The following is a 24,004-nucleotide window of genomic DNA, read 5'->3' as shown; positions in this document are numbered from 1 at the left end:
ATCCCTATTAATGATTTGTTTCTGTAACTTGGGATATTTACCTATGGGACTGTGTGCCTCTATGAGACACTGTGTACTGTTTACAGATGGAGGTGGGATGTTGAGGTTGGTAACTGTGAAGGTACCACAGCTACTGGTCATAGGATCGACGGGCATCATCTCCCTTAGATGCTCCTGAGGAGAGGAGGGGTGCAGGGTAGGATAGTTTTTTGGAGCTACCGGCAAGGCTCCAGGCACAGAGTTCCTCTTGAAGCCCTGCAGCGAAGGGGCTGGGGCAGAGGACGCAGAACAGAGAACGGGTTCGAGGTGGCAGTCAGCGTGGTAGATACTGTGAACCGAACCGGAACTGCTGCCCATGGGAGGGGCAGGTGTGGTGGAGGTGGGAAGGGTTGAGCTGGGAGGCAGGGGCAGGGGAGCCGGTGAGGCGAGGCGTCTCCCGCCATTGGTCACAGATCCACTCTCCACATCCCGGGGCTCCAGGCTGGCTCTGTCAGCCCTCACGCTGCCATTGCCCAAGTGGTAGTGGTGATGGTGGTGGTGGTGGTGGTGCACCAGGTGGTGGATGGAGCCCGGTTGCCTTGTGCGACGGCGTCTTTTATGCTGGGGGGGCTCCGGGGCGGGGGAGGTGCAGACCCGTAGCCCCGCCCGGCGTGCGGCGGCCCGGGAGAGGTGGGCCAGCTGCCGGCTGCCCTTTCTCACCACGTGGACGAGGTACTTGAGCAGCTCGTCGTAGCAGCTGCCCGGCTCTGAGAAGCTGGCCAAGGTGCTGGCGTTGGACATGAAGCGAACGCGCTGCTCCTTCATCAGCTGGCTCTCCCGCTGCTTGGTCTCTGAGAATTGGGTGGCAATGACGACCAGGCACAGGTTTATCATGAAGAAGGAGCCCACCTGAGCAGGGAAAGAGGAAGCCACAGCCCTGTTTAAGTCATCGCCAGTTTATTTATATAGTCATACATATCACAACTGTGCTCACGTCTAACAGATCTGTTAAGGTAGTGTTTCCCAACCCAGTCCTCGGGAAACCCCGGACAGTCCACATTTTTGCTCCATCCCAGCTCCCAGCCAATCAGGAACACTGAATACCTGGTACAGGTGAACTGGGAGCTGAGAGAAAGCAAAAACGTGGACTGTCCGGGGTTCCCCGAGGACTGGGTTGGGAAACACTGTGTTATGGCACTGAATCAGCATACAAAAGTTGACACATCCCAAAAATGAAGAGTGTGACATTGATGGGAGACTTAGAAATTTCAAGAAAAATCTTTTCAAGGAAGAATCCTCCAAGCTTATTAAGCTATCAATTTAACAAACAGACTGTAGGAACAGTTTAGCATTCCTCATCATGTTGAATGTATTTGGCATTGCCAGTAAAAGCTCTCACCTCTGCTACATACCGCCTCTGAAACTGTAAGCAGTGTAAGCTGTGGTAAGTTATAACTCAAATAATCGAAGCCAACTTCTCTGCAAGAATTTCAGCCACTGTCCCAGTGCAGCTTTCCTTCATCTTATCCTACTGAATAGCCAGACACCAACTCCACCCCCTTTACTGGTAGGGAGTAATCTCATGCCCGGGGTAGAATACTACACAACCAGTGTTTCTCAAACCAGTCCGCAGGGACCCACAGACAGTCCACGTTTTTGGTCCCTCCGAGCTCCCTGCCAGACAATCCACGTTTTTGTGGACACTGTGGCAGTGAGCTTGGAGGGAGCAAAAACAGGGACCGACTGTGGGTCTCCAAGGACCGGACTGGGAAACACTGCAGTATACAATTAAAGTAGAACCAAAAAATATTCTATTCTATTCTATTCAGTTTATTTTCTTATAGCACCTTTTATAACAGTCGCCTCAAGGCACTTTACATATAGGCGAATATAGTAAAATATAATGCGATTCACTAGCAGCTTGAAAATACGAATCTGCCTATGTTTGTGATCTGATGCTCATTATACATGGACCTTTTCACCTGGGGCTTAAGGCTTGGCCTGCAAGTGCTACAGTACTTACTATGATCAGGAGGATGAAGTAGATAAAATTGTAGAAGGAGTGTGCATCCATCACAAAGTACATAATATCAACCCATCCCTCCAGAGTGATCACCTTCAAAAAGAGAGCAAGACATGAAGACGGAGTAAGCTTTCACAAAAAAATTATATCTCCTTTACACCAAGAAACGGAACATGCAGACGTGACTGTTTCTTAGGTTGGCAAAGGGAGTGTTTCAGCTGATCCTGTGATAGCGGCATGTTTACAGGCCCTGCAGTACAGCTGAGATTCTGCCCCAGCTGCTAAGTGGCTAGTAAACCCATCGTGGCATTAAGAGAGGCTAAGGAGCTGCTTCTGCCTCAAGTGCGTTTGTATCTGCAACTGATGGGCAGGGAGAGGGGGAGGGGCAGACTTAAAGAGAAAAAAGAAACATTTCTTTTTCTGTAATTTACAAGATGTTACTGAGTGTGAAACCAAGATGAAAAGCTGTCAGACAGCTAATTGATTTCAGAGGCAGCGAATTAAGCGCAGAGTGAGGGGAGCAGGCTATTGGCAGCTCGCAGCTGCGAGATTAAGTACTCACGTACCTCCCAGTACTCAGGACATGACAGCTTTAGAAACAAATTTCAGTTTTGAGCTTCCCGAAGGGGAAACAAGCAATGCAAACGCATTACCCTTAAATGCAGTAATTACAGCTAACAATATGTCTTAAAATTTGGAAAAGAAAGCCTAATGCTTTAATCATACATGCCATAGCTGATTTATTTTTATTTTTGTATTTGATCTGTTAGCAGCTGCATGGCAGAACAACTTCCATATCCAATTTAAATGCCGATAAGAAGAAAGATAATTAAGTGATATTTAGTCGCTAATAGAACATGAAAATTAAAAGACATGCATATGTCACAGAGCAATTATTAAAATTATATTTGGAGACAATCAGCATCTTGTCTTGGCTTTCGCCATGCAGGCAGTCACATGGCGTGTGAATTCACCTCCCTCCCTGTGCCTCGGGCACTGCTAAGCATTGGGTCGAACTGGAACCGGCAGCAGTCTGCCGGGCCTCTCCAGCTAGATCGCCATGGTTACCATGAAGATGGTTTGTGACTGTTCTGTGGGAGCCTGACATTGTTTTACAGCGCGTCTTCAGATTTGCACCAGCATTAGAAAATGTGTCTATAAATGCCGTACGAGGCTGAGAAGGAAAAGAGCCAGGTCTTTAAATTCATTCATGTGCTGCTCAAGCTAAACACTGTAGCAGACCCAGCAGGGCAGATGCGTTATCATGATCCGTTCCAAGTGAACGAGCGGACCCCGGGCTAAAAACGCACATATTTAAAAAGATCACAGTGACTCAGGGGCCTAATGTAATGTCATTTAATCATACCACAGCACTCTGTCACCTTGTAGCCTTATTAATACCACTAAAACTACAAACAGAAAGGTGATTTAACATGTTCATGTTCCAGAATGCCACCAACAGAACTTCACTTCCTTCTGGTTTCACTGGTACAGGTTGCTTGCATTGGACACCAGTTTTCTAATGCCTGATCATTTTCTTGGCTTCACAGCTTACTCTAATGCTCCCTGCATTACGGAATACGGACGTCTCTTCTTCCCCACGTTACTCCTTGATTCGCTAGGCTGACATCATCCTCGGGACACTTCCTCGTGACATATTAGTAATTTCCAGAGCTAATGTCACTGGACTGCTTGCCAAATGCATCTAAAAAATACTCTTCATCTAATAAGACATCTTGCAGGCTGAAAATAATTTATTCAAGGTGCTGTCTGCTTAAAGACAAGAGTGGTTTGGAAAGAGTAACCAGCATAATATTAATTATCTCGTTGTAATCAGTGACTGTTTTTCCATATATCTTTTTTTATGCCGATAATGCGATTTTTATAGTAATCACTAGTGTATTTCCACAGTTGATATCAATGTTTTTACTACTAATAAGAGGCAGAGACATATGCACAACAAAAATGAATATTGTTGCTCCATTTATACTAAATAGCAGTGTCTGGAAAACACAAGGATAATATTTTACTACAGAAACAATTAATTAGTGGCAAATAATGCCAGGCACTATAAGTGATTATTTTTCATTAGAGAAGAATTAAAAAAATTAAGGGAAGTTGATTCGCTTCAGCGACAGAACCAACTGCTACACAGTTAAAACAGTCGGAGAACAGTGGTTTCTGTGGGGCGCTACAACTGCAAACAAGACTTAATTCTTAAGCTCAGCTCAGATTTTTATTCTGTCACATTAATGTTCATGGTTGCACAGCTTGAAAGCCAAAGTCAGCATGAATTAAGTAAAACCCTTTGATTTTTTTAAAGCAAAACTGACCATGGCATATATTGTGATCTGTCATCTGGAAGTAGACAACAAGCATTGTTTTATTCAAGAATAAAGTTATCACTCTGTAAATTACCCATGACTAATAAATATAATTTTGTTAGTGCACTGGAGTTAATGATGATTGAAGATAAAATCCTCTGAATTCCATTCATTTTCTAGTTATTGATTATATCTGAATGATTTTCAGTTAATGTGTCATTTTTTTGACACAATATCAATAACTCTTAAGATCAATAACGCCTTTTAAAATCTGTAATAAAAACTGGAACCTTAGACATTTTGAAGAGAGCCAGAGCTCCCATTATCCATTTAAACATCTCTTTAAGAGACCAGATGAAAGGAAGCACTCAAAAAGATCCCCTGTTTGCCATCCAATGATAAAATTGATCAGACATTAAAACAAAAAACCTTTAATAACTTCTTAGATAATTGTCTATATGCATGCGAGACCACGAACAGGAGTAAATCTGCATATCTCAAGGAACAAACAAACAAGTAAACAAATAAATATATTCTAGGTAAGACCCCAAGCATGATAAGTTTTGGCAACATATGGATATAAAGGTTGAATATTCCACTGCAGTGGCTGCGGCTCACCTGGAAGATGGCGATCCAGGCATAGCCTATGTTGTCAAAGTTGATGGCGCCCTTGAATGGGTTAACGTCGCCGGCGGAGCAGTTAGTGTAGTAGCGGTTCCAGTTAACACAGGTGGTGTTGTCTGTGTTGTTGTAGGCCGTGTGGTCCAGCTGGCACTGCACACCCTCCTCGTGCAGTGTGGGGACCGAGCTGCAGAGGCGCATGCCGTTCTCACGCGGCTGCGAGCAGATGAATGGGTTCTCGTCGTCATTCTCTGTGTGGTAGTAGCTGTACAGGTCCAGAGACAAGGGGCTGGGGGGGCGGGGGGGTCACACATGCATTCATGATTCTGTGACACTGTAACACCAAATATCGCCATTAAACATGAGATATTATGTAACTGCCCAAACTTACAATCCATTCATAAATAAATCATGCTACTAAAGCAAAACTGGGGGAAAATTAAGTACAAATATAAGCCTCCTTGGCACTCTGGTTTCTTAAATGATAAGACACTCTGTGAGTTCTGCACATAGAAAAACTACAGCCGCAAATTTAGTTTGTCCTGCACACCGCTACTGTTCGAACAAGCCCTGGGCTTTGGACCTTGGTTTTAACATCATGCCAACCTGACAGCAGAAAAAAATCACTGCTGACTGCAGCAGAGAGCCCCGGCGTGGTCTCTCTCTAATGGCACACGTCCCTGACTGACGATAATTGGGGTGTCTGTCAACACAGATTCTATTCACTGCGAAAGTGACTCACTGAATTAACTCTTATAAGTCACTAAGCACATGAGGGTCTTCTATGGCCCACTGGCCCTAATCTCTCAAAAAACTGTGACAAACATCAGAAAATATGCACTTAATAATACCTTAATAATATCTGTTTTGATTTTTCATGCTGTATTCCACTTCTTCATTCCATATCAGATTTTATTCAGATCATCACAATTTCTGATCACTTCTTATGCAAAGCAATTATTATGATAATCAAGATCATTAATTCATTCATCTAGTTTCTTATGTTCACTGTGCCCATCAGCAGAGTTTTTTCGGCTCACTCCCTCCAGTTTGAGAAAAGTGACAAGAAACAATACGCCTCACATTGCATTATTGCTAGAATGACCTCCCTATACCTGTGTTGACTGTAAGAGTTTGTTTCATTTACCAGTTACCTTGACTTGCCATAAAAATTCTTGCTTCAGGGTCAGGATGAAGCTGGAAAGTTCCTATCTTGTTATTTTAAGGACTGACAGCATAGTCTGAAATGCCTCTTCAGTGCTCACAGGGCACCTGCTCCACTAATTGAAATACATACGCCTGTGGCAGGAAATACTCTAGTAGTTAATGTAAGGTAGTCTAGGCTGCTCTTGCAGGAAGTAACTAAAGCTGATACATTGTATACAGGTAAAATCAGGTGAAATGCATCAGGTGGATAAGTAAATGTACTCCAGGATTGAATATGGCTGTACTACACCCAGTCCTGGTTTCGTTGTCACTTACAGGGTGAAGTTCTCTGGGAGGAAGCAGCGGTTCCGTAACAGCCCGGCCCACAGCTGCACCCCCACAATGCCGAAGATGAAGAAGACGAAGAAACAAAGCAGCAGAACGTTGCCGAGCATGGGCAGAGTGTCCAGCAGCAATGTCACGAGGATCCGCATGCCTGCAGAAAGGATACCCCAATGATGGCCCTTTCTCCATGCAGCCATGTCTTTATACCCACACGCGAGAAAAAACAAACTGCTCTTAATGCAACAAAGGAGTAATGAGATGTTTCTTGATTTTTATGCTCGACTGGAATCCACATCATACCTTCTTAATGCTGGAAAAGCTTCCATAAGCCTCAAATCTATCCTGGCAACCATGAACTAGAGTGACGCATACACACACCCACATAAACGCACAAACGTGCACAAAAGAGGAAATGTCCTCCAGTCAAATATGAGTCGATGTATAATATCACCCATGTTATGATTCCTCACAGGATCTTACAGTCCTACGCACAGATATCGCACACCTGTTCGTGGGGTTAATGATACATTCAGCAATGCATACTGCTTTAGCTGGGGCAGGGTAATGTTCCACAAAAGTACCATCAGAGCCATTTGAGTGGGGAACCGGTTACCTCGATCTAAATAACCGACATTACCTTGCCGGCCAAATGTTCAGAGTACAATAATTGGTGCAGAATCCCAACAGAATGGCTGGCAGCACTGTGCCGTACTCTGACAACCTAAGCGATACAGTCTTCACATTCTGAGGAAGGACTGATAAGGGGGGAAGCTCTATCACCGGAGGTAGATACTTAATGAAGAATCTGTTTCCCGAGATATAAATTATCCCAGTGACTGCAGTGTGTTCTTCTCCAAATATTTCCTATGACAAGCCCCTTTGCCAAGTGTGTGAACTACATGTTTAGAAATGTAAAATGACTCATTTCCATAAATTAAAAAGGTGACTGAATGGATTTTTTTGTTGACTAATACTCAAATTAGAATTCTAATTAATTCCGTTTCAAAATCAGTTCATTCCCTTAATAACTGAACTGCCATATACTGTATATACTCATAATAATCTCAGCAACAGCCAGACTTTACAACGTAATAATACGGCTCTTGTGACTGAAAACAAGCAAATTTACAGGTAAGATTTATTTCCGAAAAGAGAAATGGGAGCACACTAAAGGCTGGGAAATTAGATAAATGTGACAGAAAGGCATCTGAAAAATTTGTACCTGTAAATGAAATCGTTTTAGCCAGCTAAAGACACATTTGGTGGGATTTTAAAGCTTTAAATCTCAGGAGGCATCCGGCTGCTGAATCTTGGAATATGTAGGTCACAATGGATACAAGGGTTACCTGATTTAGCTACATTTAGCGCTTAAGGATGCCTCTTGATTTGGGAGATCAAGGTCTGTCTCTCACCGCAGGCTGTCCTTCGGGAGTTACTAGAGTTACTAGAGGTCAAAAGCCCGAAATGAACTGAATTTTTACAACCATGCAATTGAAAACTGGACGGCATTATCAGTGTTTAGACCATAAATTGCCTCATGGGAACCGGTGGTGGTGGCGGGGGGGGGGGTCCACATTTAGGGAGTGGTGCAGATATAAAATAGCATCCCATAAGAAACCTACTGGTGATGTAATTAAAGCTGTAGAGATGGGGGTTCAGTTTGGACCACACATTGTCTTCAGGAGAGTAGCTACAATATAAAAAGCAATTCCACTGCTGTTTTCTGTGAACCCAAAACTCAGAAACACCTAGAAACAAATCAGTTGTCACTTGGCACTGTCATGTATGTGCAGATAAATCAAATAAAGCAAGTTTTATTGTGCAGAAAAAAAGAAATAGGTGTGTGCATCTGCACTGCTGCTGAAGTTGATCAATTGTTATTTTTTGGCTACTATTTATTACTATTTAGCTGTTCAAGGACTGCAGCACTGGCTGGGAAGCCCATCTACCTACTTTTGAATGGGTATATCGCTAAATAACATCATGTGACTGAAAAGCAAGCCACTTACAGTACACTTACAGTACAATGGACTTATCAGATCACCAAGACTTAGATTATTGGATGATTCATGTCTACCAAAAAACATCACAGTATACAGAGAGTCTCACCACGATGAAAATTGTCACAGTAGTTAGATTCAGACAGGTTTTTCATTTGATGGATTTATCAGCTCCTGCGTTTTCACTCCTTACAGTGAAATACTGTGGGCAAACTCAGCAAAAGATTTCTACTGTAATTAATCCATTTGATTATTATTTTGGCCAAGGAGCACGTACAAAACATTTTAAGTTGGGCAGCTGCAAATCATATTTTAAGCCAATAAATATTTCAGGCAAGATACAGTAAAAGCACTCTGTGCCCTGCGAGTTTCAGACTTTCAGTTGCAGTCTAGTAAAGCTTGATCACTTTCAGTCAGAGTAGCACAATCTGTCCCTGTAACCCTCGAGAGCTCATACTAGCAGATGGAAACACCGAACTAAAATCCACAGAATGCCATTTCATATGAAAGTTGTATTGTTTTTAATTCAAATGAAACCAAAATGAAAACCAAAATAGTGATCTCTCAAAATAAACCAAATTCAGCAAAAACAAAAAAAAGTGTTAGTCAGGGGCTAAAAATCAGAGGCTAAGTGAATTATACCTGTTTTTTTTCTTTTTTTAAGGGAGATTGGCACTGGGGCTAAAATACTCAGGGCTAGGCTTTAAAATACTCGGGGCTAGGCTTTAAAATACTCGGGGCTAGGCTTAAAATACTCGGGGCTATAACCCCAAGTGATTGGACCTAACAATGCTCATGTGTTAGCCTATAAAATATCTTAAAGTTAAGAAATGCATTGGTGCCCACTCATAGCTACCAGTTCGCAAAATAGTTGTACTTAAATGACTTTGCTTTGTGAAACTGGATCTGCTTTTAGCGGGACTAACCCACTCTACGTTCACAGGGTTCTGTGCGGACTGGACCTAGACTGAGGGATGTGCTCTTGGTGCCTTCCTCAGGAGGTGACCACACCGCACCTTCAGCCACCGCTCAGGACCACAGCCTTCAACAGACTGAGGAGTCCAGCCCCATCTGTTCCACAGCTGAGCTTTTAATTTATTATGCTTCATTGGTGATTGACTTAATCGCTTAAAATTTAGATTTCATGATGATTTTAATTGAAATCACATTAAGCTAAACCTGTTAGCTGGAGACACACTTTCATTTTTCAATACTGCTGAACAAATTTGTTGGTTAAATTAATTGTACCCTTGAAATAAATGACTACATGATTCTAAATGTATTTAGTTTCCCCATTTGCATTGTTCATTATTAATTTTGAATTATCCCGTGTTTATTTTTTGGAACACTTACGCAACACATGGAATTTCATTAAATGAAAGTTTATAAATATGTTTTCGTAACACCGGCATTCCCATTCCCATCCAGGGTGTCCCCCTATCTTGTGCCCTGTGCTGCCTGGAATCGACTCCAGTCCCCTGTGGTCCAGTAATGAAAGATGGATGGATGCTTGGATACCGATGGATGTTGCCATAAATTCTGAAAGAAGCATAAAGCCTTTGATGCATTCAATTAATAGTTCAATCATGCAAAGGAAATTAAAAACTCAGTTGGTCTGAAACAAGGTTAGGCCACGTGCCAGAAAGACCGAGTTTGGATAATATAGACTTAGAGGACTGTATTGGACATGTGCACTGCTGTGTAACAAGAGAGATCATTTACCAGATGAGACGGAAATAAAGGGTACAGCAATCACAGCTAAAGATACTTCTCGAGTTTTGACAACAATAATGTACACATGGCATACTTAGTCATTCCTCTGCCATAAACTCTGAAAAAATAAAGGGCAGCTAATATTGATCCAAATGCAGTTATTTAAATCTGACAGTTCATTATAGTCCCCTGTGACGACTTTTTCCCTCGTGAAAGAGTACATTTCGAGATAAGAAACTTGATTACCACAATTCTATCTTACAATCAGCAAATATTATTAAAACTCTATATATGAACAACAAAGAATCAATTTCCATCTGTAGCCTCACTACTGCTGAAGCGCAAAGTAACGTGTAGCCTTTGCAGTTCCATAACACAGGTCAATAAGCCACAGCAAACTAAGGATAACATTCCTCTGACTGCCAATATTTTGCAATAAAATCAATATTTACAAAAGGGGACAGAGTAAAAGGCTCATCTAGAATCCCCTCAGAGATGAAAGAGCGTTGGATTTTTGACATACTGTAGACTGTACTAATGATCATTTATTGATTACCTTTCTCTCCATCATATTGTATACTAAGCATTTTTCAGTATCAAAGCATCTCCTATTTTATATATAATAACCTTTTCATTTAATTCTTTTTCACTCCTGGTCTTTCTTCACCTCACACCTAAGCTCTTGTCACTTCTTACTCTCAGACATGAGATCTAGGCCAGTTTTTCTGCTAGAAGACATTGGTGACAGTCAACATGTCCAGGAAGATTTCAATGTCCCGGACAAATGTGAGAAATTCTAGTGAAATATTATTTGTGCTTACTACTGAGCTTGATAGGCAGACTATGTAAAGAATGACGTCATCAAGGCATGTAGATTGTTTTATTGAAAAGTAGGCTATTTCAAATAAAACAAGTCCTGCCTATAGACTTGCGTGTATAACGCGAAAATAAATAAATATTATGCAAGCTCACGTTTTAACACGTAAACACAAAGAATTTCGTTCAGCTTCTGGTCTGCATATTCTCAGATAAAATAAAGCAGGATAAAAACTATTTGCAAACAAACCAATAAACTATATATATATAAACCTATCTGGCTATAACATTTTAATTATAGGGTGCTGCTGCCAATTTGAAATCAAATAATTTCCTTTTGCTACAGGGTAACGGCATCAGTGGTTTCTGTGACTTCACACTGTATCTGAGATTCATCATCATTGTCATTAGACCTGCTTGGTTTCACAAAATACTTTTTAAGGTTTGCTTATTTGGCCATGTCTGATCTCTCTCGCTCATTACGGTTTGCTGTTATGGTGCGCGTGCTTCATCAGAGTAAATTAAATAAATAACGCTCGTTTCATTCTACATGTAGGCAAGCCTATAGCTCACACCAGGGGTCTTCCACTCCGATCCTGGAGAGCCATTCTATTCTATTCTCCCTGGCTTCTGGTGAGTCGCAATTGTTCCTGGTATTTACCTGAGAACAGGTGTGGCTCATCAGAAGCCGGGTAGGATAGAAAATCTACTGGACAGTAGCTCTCCAGGATCGGCGTTGGAGACCCCTGGTCTACACATTCATCATTTTTTAAATAGGAGGATATGTGGAAGTTTAATTCTAGGCCATTTTAATACTATTCAAATTGCTTAGAGGGAATTATTTTCACTGGACTTTATGACAGGAGAGATTTAAATCTGTCAGACTTCAACAGATTCCCCCAGTCAAACTGTTACTGGATAACGGAAACTATTATTCCAGGCTGTACAACACACCTAACCACTGCACCTGCGTCTGTATCCCACTGTCTGTGTCCCAGTGTCGTTAAGCAGGCCTCCCGCACTGCACTTCTCCTTCAGCATCGACATCTGCAGTTACAATTATGCTGGGTATTCCAGGAAAGAAGACAGGCGAATTATCCCAGGGGCTGCTCTCCAGCCATGATCTCATTTGTCATTTGAAACAATAAATGGATTTTAAAAACTGCAGCCGTGTTAGGGGAAGAGGTTTTTGATTAACCTGCTCCCAGTGCTAAGCACAGAAGAAGTGGTCAGGCTATATGCCTCTCTGGGGATAAGGACCTGAGTGGCCTGCTGATCCAGATACTGTAGAAATCTGTCGTGATGACCTCAAGCTACCAATTAACCTGAAAATAGCCAGCAGCCAGAAAGGTGATAAAGGAACTGTACTTGTGCACAAGGTTGTCATTTATAGTTCCAGAAGGAGCACTATATGTTGTACACTTAAGCTAGGTGCTTAATCTGAGTGGCTTCCATAAATGATATCCAGCTATACAAATGGATTTTAGAAAATGTCTGCCAAACCAATGAATCATGCGAAATGACACCCGGCTGCCATAAAATTAAGAAAGTAACACTAAGCTAATGTTAACAATTGCTAAGAGGTAACAATTTCAGCATTTTTTTCTTTTTTTTTTACTAAAGATACTATCTTTGTCATTCATAATTATTGCAATAATTGGCACAAACCAGACCGAGTGATGCATTCCCAATACAATATGCACCTACTGTAACAAGGAGAGGGCATATCAAGTCATTTTTTTTAAGGAGAATGGAAGGTTGCAACATATTCCGGTTTTTCTTTTTATACAGAGGTGATGACCCTGCAACGTGCAGCGAGTGTTTAAATCATATGTACAGTCTTTGTTTACATCTTTGGGTCACACAGGGCCAAACTCTGGCGAACAGCCAGCGCTTACACAGTCCCGGAAGCTGGAGCCAGTTGTTACTAAAGGCTCAAGCCTCCTGTCAAGCGACCAGGACCCCGTCGGGCTTTATTAAATGACTTGATGATTAATGCCACCATTTTGCATCTGAACGCATCGCCACATCTTGATTAGCTAGTAGAGGAAAAAAAAAAAAAAAGACAAATAACACCCACCCGGAACGCACAGAAAAAGAAAGACATTTCACAGCATGCAAAGAACAGATAAAACAATTTCCAAATTAATTCTTCGATTAAGAGTATAATTAGACAGAGTGGCTCCTCAATGAGCAATGGGTCTGTCTGACCCTAGCCCCCCCTTAATACCCCAGCACCCCCCTGTGGTTTAGATTGGGTTGAATGGTAATTACAGAGAGTGGTTGTGGATGAAGGATCCCAGGCAGACCTGCCTGGGCCCTCCGTCCCCTGCTCTGCATCCACACTGAGAATGATTATGAGGCCTCTTCCTGGCTGAAGATGGCCATTCGCAGGGCAATGGGGAGACACCCACCGTTTATTAGACGTTTAATTTGTCTTGATTAATCTTCAAACTAAGCGATAAACCCCTTGTGCATTACATGCGTCAGGAGATAAAAAAATAGAGCTCTAAGTAAATGAATAAAGGGCCTGCAGGTGTAATGAAAACAGTAATAGCCTGACTGTGGTTAATGAAAGATGTGCTGTTGTTACCCGGGAACCTAAGTGAAACAAATAAAGATGTAAATAATGGCGTTATTTAAATGGGAGATTGGTTTAAGAAAGGAAAAACACACAAATCACCCCCAGCAAAGTCCCAGCGGAATCCTACATGGACAGCTCACTCTGTTTGCAGATTTTTCTCTTCTTTCTCACTCTAACCCTAATCCTAACTTCACCGAAAGGTAGGATGAGTCACCGATAATCCATCTGAAGGTACAGAAGAATGAGATCTGACTTTTTGCTCTGGATGACTGAACATCAACATCTTCCATAACTGTCTTTTTTTGCAGATTTATTTTAGACTGGACTGGAAGCAGTGAACAGGAACAATGGGCAAAAGTGGGCAAAAGTGAGCAGATGGAGATGGGGACAGTCCCAATGAACAGGACCCCTATTTCTAACAGAGGAAGAGCAGATCTCAAGTACAAACATTACACATCAGAAACCCAGAAGAAAGCAAACTAAAGCAAGCCAGCCACCAGCAAGACACATGTTGAACATAAATTACTTCTGCAATTGTCTACTATGCTACATTACTCCCAACCTGAAAACTAGAGGTAAAGACATGCTAATGCTTGATGCTTCTATATATAGTAGTACTTTTTTGCGGTCTTGGTCTCGTCTCAGAATCGACTTTGTTTTGATTCGGTCTTGTCTCGGTCTCGGACATAGAGGACTTGAAGACCAGGCAAGACCACTCACCAAAATACATCAATATTGATCACAAATTTCACTTTAGCAATCACAGCGAATATAGGCAGAAAAACTATAGCAATAAACATTCAGCATTAGACTTCAAATTCATTTGTTATGTCTGTGTTTAACCAGTGGATCTTAAACTAACGTATGCTTTCCTATTTCAATTTCTATCAGATGTTATAAAGTAATGAATATATATATATATATATATATATATATATAATCATGCATTGCTACTTATTAGATAACTTCAACAAGTTACCAAATGGATGCATGATCAAAGATATTGATTTCTGCCTGGCACTAACCATATATTCCTTCACAATATGAAGTCACAGAAAGCTCCCCAATGAAACCCCTGCATTCTCACATAACAGAGACTCTAATCTCAACATTTATAAGATGGTATTTGTAGTGTCTGCAAATTTTTATATTAGGTGAGACTAAAAGGCGCAAGTAGTTTTTTCTCACAAAAAGGATGATATCAAGAATATGTCAGCATTTACACATCAAAATGTGACATATCTGAGTAGCCCAGAATGTCCTGAAGACAAAACCATAAAGCACATGTGACTAACTCACATACATACAATTTAATAAGCCTAAACTCAAAGGGATAGAATACCACTCAAAATGGATGGGGTTCAAAGGGTTAATACAGTACTGTGACTCAAAGTTCAAATGCAACCAATAAGGTGCATCTTATTTTAAAAAAATGTCACATTTGTACAGAAGCATTATATTGAAATTTTAAGAAAAAAGTCCCTGGTTCAAATTATGTGTCTACAGAGCGTAATGTGAGTCAATCGATCAAAAGTCCATAATTAAATCAAAAGTAACAGCAAAACATTTCAGGTAACAGATGAACCTTGGACCTTTTAAAAAGTTATTGGCAAGTCAAAGACAACAACATTACATTAATAACAAGAAACAAGACAAGCCAGACTGTTCTGATGGTGATGGTGATAATGAGATTTAAAGATGGCTATGGGTACGATGGAGGAACATGGTTCTGATACTCACTGGGCACCCGGTTGATGGCTCGGAGGGGCCGAAGCACCCTGACAGTGCGGACGGCAGAGAAGCTGACGTTCTGAAGGTTGAGGGAGTACTCCAGCATGCTGTCACAGACACACAGGGACACCGTGTTAGCATCAAAGCTTCGCATTTCCCAGCTTGGCCACGCCCCACCTAAACTGCCATCCATAGACTTACTGAGAACATTCTAAATCAATGGAAAAACACAGTGGTAACACCAGTTTTCTTCATTAGAAACCACAGCAGCATTGGTAGCTATATAATGTCCTCCAGAATTAAGGTAAGGCTACAGCTAGTTAACAGTGTGGCATTTTGGGTCAGTAACAAATGATTGTGGGAGACAGTTATACCCAATAAGTCATTTGGAGCGACCATCTCACAGGAATTTCAAGTTGTATATACTATTACTAAAGCTAGCTGTCAAGAGCACATGTAGAGAGTAGATGTGAAATGTGGTGCCTTTCCACTGGCATACAGAAACCAAGCCGTACCTGACCCATACCATGAAGAGACAATAGTTACGTGTGGTTCCACCTCGCTTTGATTTTCCACTGCAGAAGGGTCGGCTTGGTAAAAGAGTTGGCAGGTTTGGAGAGTGACAGTAACGTAAAACCAAAGAGATGCTTATTTACTATTCACACGGCGCACATCATGATTTATTATGGGCTAATTTCCGCTAGCATGTCTGTGAGAGTCGACGTGTTATGTCAGCATCAAATGGCTAACAAAATGAGCATTAGCTTGCATTAGTTTGCATTATGAGTCCATTCCATTCAGCAGTTCTTTAGTACTTTTTAAAGTAGGAGGTTGGAAATTTTCAAGCTCCGAGTTATTGGAAATGCATCAATAATCAGGGTATAATGAATAATATATAGAATATGCCCTCTTTTTCTTCAAATAATCCATGTATATTAAGACAGATCACTGGTATCTCCGTGCATTTCAAGCAATCAGACGGTGGTGACACAACCAGCTCGGACTGGTCATTCTTTTGGCCCTGCTAGTAAGCAGGGTCATGTCAGCGCAGATACGCCTTGGATATAGCTTGCATAACTTACAATGGAACACCATCTCTGGAGAACTTTAAGGACACTTGAGTAATGTTTTATTTTCAGTAGTATTGTCCACTTTACTTTTTTCTTATTTTTCCCAGAACAAGACGGCAAACATTACTACAAAATCTAAATGCCACCTGGTGAGTCAAGCAGCTGAATCTGAGACATCCCAGAGCTCTTGAGTGTTGTGGTCTGATGCTGGAGATTAATGATAAAAGCATTAAAACCACACTTATGCGTTACGCCTGTCAGTTCCAATGGGGAATTTAAACGATTTTACAGTAAATATTCAGAAATAATAAAAGGCGATAAATGCAGTCAAAAGTTACACAGGTTTAAATTTTTGACAAATTGTGCACTTTTTCTTACCACTTTGTTTTTATGCATAAAATGAGACACAGTACTTGAGCCTAACAAAGAACAGCCTTCATAGGGCTCTGTGCCTGTATCCAGAAGGTTGTGGGTTCAAATCTAGCACAGTAATCATATCAATGTTAGGCCTTTAAGCAAGGCCCTTGCGTACTCCAAGGACCCTGTCTGACCCTACCCACTGACTGCATGCTTTCTCTGCTCCATAAAAACAAAAATTAATGCAATTTAACAGAAAGTATTGTCATATTCATACAGTGAGTTTTTCTTGTTACCCCAACACACACACACATGCATACCAGGATACACACTTAAGATCCCCTATCTGTCTGTCTGTCTACCTACTTACCTATCGATCTATCTGGTGGCTTTTTGCACAATATGTGTAGCTTTAACTGGTGCTTTTTTCCAGCATAAGCTAAAAAGAAGACTGCAAGCGTGCTGGTATTTTGCTGTTGGCTTTGAAGTGATCTCTTATGAGTCTCGAAACACTGCTCGGCTGGGAGCTACGCAGGGCTACCAGGAGTAGAGGCATAGCCCGCTAGCGCGTCAGCTGCCCTGACCAGCGCTCCCCAGGCACGGGGCCCCAGCTCCGTAGCTCCCAGGGGAAATTCCCCACTCAGCCAGCCTTTGTGCGCAACATCCAAATTGCACTTGTTTGTTTGTTTTTTCCCCCCTTCTCTCGTCTCCCTTAGCTCCCCACAGCTGTGGCGCACATGGCTAGCGGATGGAGTTCCCTGCTTTGTGCAGCCCTGCCTTTTATATATGAGTTACGCATGTGCGCTGTGCGCATGTGGGCTGCGTGGGGGTGTGTGAGGGGAGACACGGTCGGTGGGCGGCCGCGGTGTGGTGGCCGCGGTACAAACTCCGTAAACTTTACTTATTAAAGGGGAGGGCGCGAAGACCAGACGATCTTGAAAGGCACAACGAGAAAGCCTGCATCGCCAGAGAACCAGGCAGGAACTGTAATTGGTGCCAGTTTAGAATATTTTTTCATGGAAAAAAGTATGGAAATGACTGTACCTTGGCAAGCATGCCCCATAAAGTTTGGGATATCTTTACGACCGTACATGAAAAATTGATGAAAATTATGAAGGCAGCTGAATATATTTATTGTTCTTTTGTTCTTTTTTTCTTTCTCTCGCAAGTACTAATATACTTTTTTTTCCCCTTACAGCCCCCCCATCACCCCCCCCCCCCCAATCACCCCCCACCCCACCTTGCATTATGAGGCTAGTGCACTTATAAAAATCTCACACAAAACAACTCTGTGTCAGAGGAGAAGAAAGAGACCAAAGTATCCTTAGAAGAGCAAGACCCAGGCCTTTGGAGGTTTTGGCAGAGGCCAGATGCTGGTGTTTCAGACACAACGGGGGCGAACCATTTCAGGAACACATGGCACATTGCAGGGAGAAAGGCTGGCATGTCAGAGCCAATGGCAGCCAATTATTAAATGTCTAAATATGACTTGCAAATATAGACAATAATAGGAGTTTGACAAGGCTTGTCTGGTGGGATTCAGAGCCAACAAACACAGCAGGTTGTCTTGGAACATGCATACAGATAACAGGACGATAACTGAATATTAATAATTCATAGAATACTGTGATTTCTTGTGAAAGCTCATTGCATTTTTATTAATTGTATAGAAAGTTGTATATTATGGTTTCACGAGGCTATGTTTAAGTTTATGAAGCATCTATCCCAAAAACACGATGGGACCTTGGTCAGTGATAATGTCACATGTTTTGTTAAAAGTGTGTATGTTAAGTAGCTTGTGAAGCTTTGAAGCTTTTTCTGAATGGATTTGTTTACATGCATGCATGTTGAGCGTGAGCATGGCGCATGTGAGAATGTGCACATGGTGGACAGCTGTGCATGGAATAGCAGATAGACTGAGAAAGGAAGCTTCATAGACACACAGCCCATTGTAAAGATCTTGCTCTATAATTATGGACATAAATTATTAATTACTTGGCAGAATCCATTTTCAAGTCATGTCCCAGTTGTTGGACAACTGAAGCATATGAAGATCTTATTGATTATGAATATGGGAGCCAAATAACTCAAAGAACCACGCACTGTGTTAATAAAGGAAGCATGTTAACAGTGATAACTAGCCAGCCAGTTAACATTTTAATATTATAATGCTATAGTGTAAGATTATGACATGATTTCCGAACTATATGTCAAACATAAAATTATACCTAACAAAAATTTCACATCCCATAGTATGTGAGTAATCGCGCAGTTCAAAATGGACTCATATCTTAAACTAAGATTGCAATAATAAGCCAGCTACCTAACAGCAGCACTAACCCAAGTTTAAGTAATGAGGATTGAAGAAGACAGTGGAGTGAAATATTTGTGGTAGGGAGTAGTTTGCCTTTTCCTCACATTCAAACTGAGATCTGAGTCAGAGCCAGCAGACAGCCTCCCCGGGCAGACGAGCCCATCCCGTTACGGATCAGGGTGCTCCAGGCTGCGATGGAGCCCAGCCACCGGGCCCATTGTTAGCAGAAAGGCTCAGAGGGCACGGGACGTTCCCACAACACCGTCAATACTCAAGCTTATGTTATAGGTCAATTGAGAAAGTCGTTTTTTTTTTTTTTCCCCTGGACTTTTATAAGAACATTCCCTTGTTCTCGTTTCGTTAGCTGGGAAGCCACCTTGGCGGCCGCAGTGTTGAAAATGTGCCCCGGCCTGGTTCCGGCTGGCACTCCCAAGACCCGCTGAGCGCCGTGTCAGGACTGATTCGGGTTGATGGGAGCCAGATGTGGCTGGTGACTGGAGTTTAAAAAAATTTAAAAAAAAAAAACCCAGTAGTGAAAATCAGCATAATCAAGCTATTAAAAAGGGAAGAGAAAGGGACATGTAATTAATAGATTTACATGAGGAGGAAGGGGCTGGGAGTGTTTTTTTTTTTGTTTAGTTTTGGGTTGCAAGAGAGAGTGGGGTTAGCAAGGAGGCAGAAAGGAGGAGGCTGGACGAGAAGAAGGATTGTGGGGAACTGGCTGACGGCGAGGCTGAAGCGTGAGCAGGGTTGCGTGAGGAGACTTCACACAAAGCCCAGGCTTGGCCAGACAAACACAGAGCTCACATAACAGCAACAAATATAGCTAAATACACATACGCTGCCACCACACACACACACACACACACACACACACACACTATACACCTCCTCCTAGCAACTCACACACTCACAGCAAAAGGACAATCTGGGACTGCTTTTACCCCCTATGTATGAAAGCAAAACACCCTCTATCCACACACACACACACACACACACACACACGCACGCACAGATGTGGGAAACCCTTGCAATCCCAGTCATGTACTTTCTGCTATACGGCAGCACACTTGAGTACTCCAGTCTGAGGAATGGTATTTCCCCTGGAACGAAACCTCTTCGTGACAACAACCGGCCGAGCGTCCACACAATGACACTGTGAAGAAACTATAATAGGAAAAGTATGAAGAAGGCAGACTGGGGATGAAAACAAGCTTCCTCTCAGTCACACATGAGTACTGCTCCATTTGTTTCGTCGCCGAACTCTTCTGGGGAGAGACCTGGCTGCGTCTGAACATGCTCTGCTGAATATCCTGGCCAATTCAGTAATAATAATTACCGAGGCGGAATTCAATAACGATTGAAAAATACCTGCTTCGCTAACACAAAATCACAACATGTGTGACAGGATGACAGGGAAGCTTGAACTTCCCTTCTCATCCCTCAGTGCGCGGCCGCCACCGTCACTGTGCCCAGGCTGACACAGGCGGCTATACTGAAAGGCTTCTTTTCCTCAGCTTCCCTCTCATCTGTGCCTTACTACTCCTTCAATCACTCCTCTCGCCTACCCCACCTCCTCCCCACCAAAACCTAGCAGGTTAACGAAGCAAACTTCAGAGGGGGATTGTGGCGTGTGCCTGTGTGTGTGTGTGCGTGTGTGTGTGAGAAAGAGAGACAAAGAGAGAGAGAGAGGATATATGAGAGAGAGAGTGTGTATGACACAAAGAGTGTGTGTGAGAGAGAGAGATAGAGAGAGTGTGTGTGTGTGTGTATGAGAGAGAGAGACAGAGATAGAGAGGTTGAGTGTTGGAGGGGAAAGGTGTAGCTTGGAGAGCATCTCTGGAGATCGGTAGATATCTCTGGGGATCGGTAGATATCTCTGTGGCACTGTTCGTATTTTCAGCGATTTGCTTGTCCTCGCTCAGCCTTCCACCTGCTTTTTCTCCAGCATGCAGAAGCAATAAAAGCTGAACGCTGGTCAAATCCTGCACTCAAGATATTATAACCTCTCCCTTAATACTTCATAGATTTAAAAAGGTTCAGTCACACGTCAGCAATATAAATCAGCTTGTAGTAACATACGCCTCTACTGTATTATATATACAAATGCCCCTTTAGTACCCTTATTACTTGATTTGTTTGCTCATTTTATGCTGTATTTCTTTTGCACAGAAGTTGCTGCAACTAATGTGCTTAATTGAGAGATTAACGTCAAGCAATGACAAGATCTCCCAAGATATATATTTTGTGGTAAGACAGAATTCACAGTTGTGTTGCAGTGAGATGACGGACAGAGGTCTTTGTTAAACTGATTTTACTGCCAGTAAACAAATCGCTTTCCCTTTTGGTCCACGGCCCAAATTTTGTCTTTTGAGCCTCATCATCAGTATTTTTAGGAAATAAACCGAAACAATGGACAGGCAGGTGAACAATCAAAGGAGTTCATGTTAGTGGAGTGTAAGGGCATAACTTGCACAAAGAGGGGTTAAAGGCAGATAAGGCTTGTCCCATATATTCTAAGCCAGGCAATGCTCACTGTAAAAATTTAATACGCTTTACATGCTTCTCTTCAAAGACCAGTTTAACGGCCGTTGTTGGTGGGCACTGTGCCCTTGTCTGTGCCCTTCAGACAGCACATTCTTTCACAAATACCTCCCATCACAAACACAGCTGGAAGCTGTCTGCGGGGCCATCGGCCTATCAGGAGTCTGAATTCGGGTAGGATTTCTCCATGTTGTGGTCTGCTGCTTGAATAATTCTCCTCGCTCACCTGCACTATCCACGTGGATGTCCGATGACTTTTTAAGCACCCCGAAAATGGACTCTCGCGTTCCATCAAGTTGCAATGATTTGCTATTCCAGGCCCAGGCGAATGCGGGCACTTTGGAAGTGGCGGCGTGTGTTTAGAGGTGCGCTTCCCTCAAATAATCAAAACACAACGAAGTAAGAAGTTATTAATCACAAAAATTGCCATTGCAATCGACACAGGCCCTTGTAAATCACAGCGGCAATGGATGGAGAGTGTTCTATGGCGACTTACAGAGAGACAGACTGTACCAGTTTAACAGCCTGTGGAAACAACAAGTACCACGGTGCTACAGAGTGATCGATGGAGGGAATCACCTAGCCATCTGTAAGTACCTGGCCTGATAAAAAAACATAATTCGTTAAAAATAAGGAGAAAAAAGATCTGGCTCTGAAAGGCTGCCGTCCTTATGCATGCATCCCTCTGTTGCCACCAGAGGGATGGCTGTCATGACCCCACACCCATCACCTCAAGTTGGCCCTGTCCCTCTAGAGCAGGGGTCTCCAACTCCAGTCCTGGAGAGCTACCGTCCAGTAGGTTTTCTATCTTACCAGTGCCACACCTGTTCTCAGGTAAATACCAGGAATAATTGTGGCTCATCAGAAGTCAAGTGGGACAGAAAACCTTCTGGATAGTAGCTCTCCAGGACCGGAGCTGGAGACTCCTGCTCTAGAGGGTTAGGACATCCTACACAAAGAAAATGTGGTTTATATGTTTCCCTGACCCCAGAATGTCTGTTGACTGACTTAAAAAATGAAGGGAAGTTCCCAAGAACAGATGTCACTCTGGCCACTGCCCCCTAGTGGGGGCTTTTTTTTAGTGGCGGACGGCGTGCCGGCCAGGCGATCCGCTCCAGTTGACTTTTACGGTCAAGGCCAAATCAGCTATGTTCAGGGGTATTCCTGAAGGACCGTCATGCACAAGCTTTTAAAACAAAGAGAATGGCACAGCTACAGACGGGCTGCTCTTTTCATTGTCCAGTGAAGTAAAACAAATGTGCATGACACTCGAAACACAAAAGGCATAGTTTAGCCATGAGTAAACAACAAATGGGTTTCATTTCTACTCCCTAAAATTAGTACTCGGATAGTCAGGCCTTCTCTTTCTCAATTTTTTATTTAGCGAAATGAATTCCATACCCAGAACTGAAATGAGCTGTGCGTTTGACCTGTGCGTGTGCCAGAGAAAGAGCTCAGATCATGACGCGCCCCAATGCCAGAGAGTCCCCCCCCCCCGTTTCCAAGTCAGCCTGTCAGAGCCATTACTTTCCATTGAGAAGGAACGGCGTCTAATTTGAAGCAGGTGCTCCCAGACCTTGGGGAGGCAGGGAAACGCACGATAGCGTTTCAGTGTGCGTGCATTCGCCAGTGGGGAATGGAGGCCGTCGCGCGTATGTGCGTGGGTGCATGTGCGCCAGAGAGGAATCCAGGCCGTGTGTGTGTCTGCGTGTGCGTGTCAGTGAGGAAAAGACTGTTTATGTGTAAGAGGAACAATTGGAACAGCACACCTGTGTGCGAGTCTCTAAAATATACATATCATGAAATGAGTTCCAAGCAGTAAAGGTCAATTAATATCAATAAAACAAATGACTAAATGTAGAATCATAATGTTCTTTTTTCTTGGTCAGCATCTAGTCCAGCATACCTTATCTTCTTATGTTCATATAACGGAGTAATACACTCCGCTGTGTAAAACGGCTTTCCAAAAATTGTGCCTCTGAATACTGAAATGACATACTGACATAATTACTAACTTGATAGTTATTTCTCGTGATAGAGTCACATTGAACTTAAGAAAGATTTTGTTTTTGAGGGCAAAGTCTGTTGAACAGAAACCTAATATGTAATGATTCATTACAATGTTCCCTTAAAAACAACAAGAGACCCAAAACCATAATTACCAAATGCTAGCAGAGTGCGGAATTTATAAACAGACAAAACAGATATTATATGGATGGGTTATTTTGAAACTCAGAAATGATTTTAAAATGTCAAAAGTTTAAAGTCGAAGAATTCTTTGCACAGGATGTAGTCTCCCTTTGACGTCACTGTAGCCTTACATCTTTTCCTCCATGTTTGAGTTTGATGTCTGATCTCTGCATTTGTCATGTGTCACCTTTCCATGAGGCAGGATGCTTTGTGCTGAACCTGAACAGACAAGGGACACTGTCCCAGG

General features: G+C 42.5%; 1 protein-coding gene across 4 annotated transcripts in view; it reads right to left on the bottom strand.

The window, feature by feature from the left end:
* cacna1g (calcium channel, voltage-dependent, T type, alpha 1G subunit) overlaps positions 1-24,004 on the bottom strand; it is a 190,334-nt gene that overhangs the window by 82,436 nt on the left and 83,894 nt on the right. For all 4 annotated transcript variants that reach the window (XM_072712211.1, XM_072712212.1, XM_072712213.1 and 1 more), the window contains exons 5-9: positions 15,292-15,389; positions 6,430-6,589; positions 4,945-5,236; positions 2,003-2,095; positions 42-888 (exon numbers count right to left, since the gene is read on the bottom strand). In XM_072712211.1, coding sequence (XP_072568312.1) covers positions 42-888; positions 2,003-2,095; positions 4,945-5,236; positions 6,430-6,589; positions 15,292-15,389 — 1,490 coding nt within the window. The remainder of the gene's footprint in view (positions 1-41; positions 889-2,002; positions 2,096-4,944; positions 5,237-6,429; positions 6,590-15,291; positions 15,390-24,004) is intronic.

The sequence above is a fragment of the Paramormyrops kingsleyae genome, chromosome 5 (genome assembly GCF_048594095.1).
Source record: "Paramormyrops kingsleyae isolate MSU_618 chromosome 5, PKINGS_0.4, whole genome shotgun sequence".
Taxonomy (NCBI): domain Eukaryota; kingdom Metazoa; phylum Chordata; class Actinopteri; order Osteoglossiformes; family Mormyridae; genus Paramormyrops; species Paramormyrops kingsleyae.
This window is presented reverse-complemented; position numbering and strand designations above follow the sequence as displayed.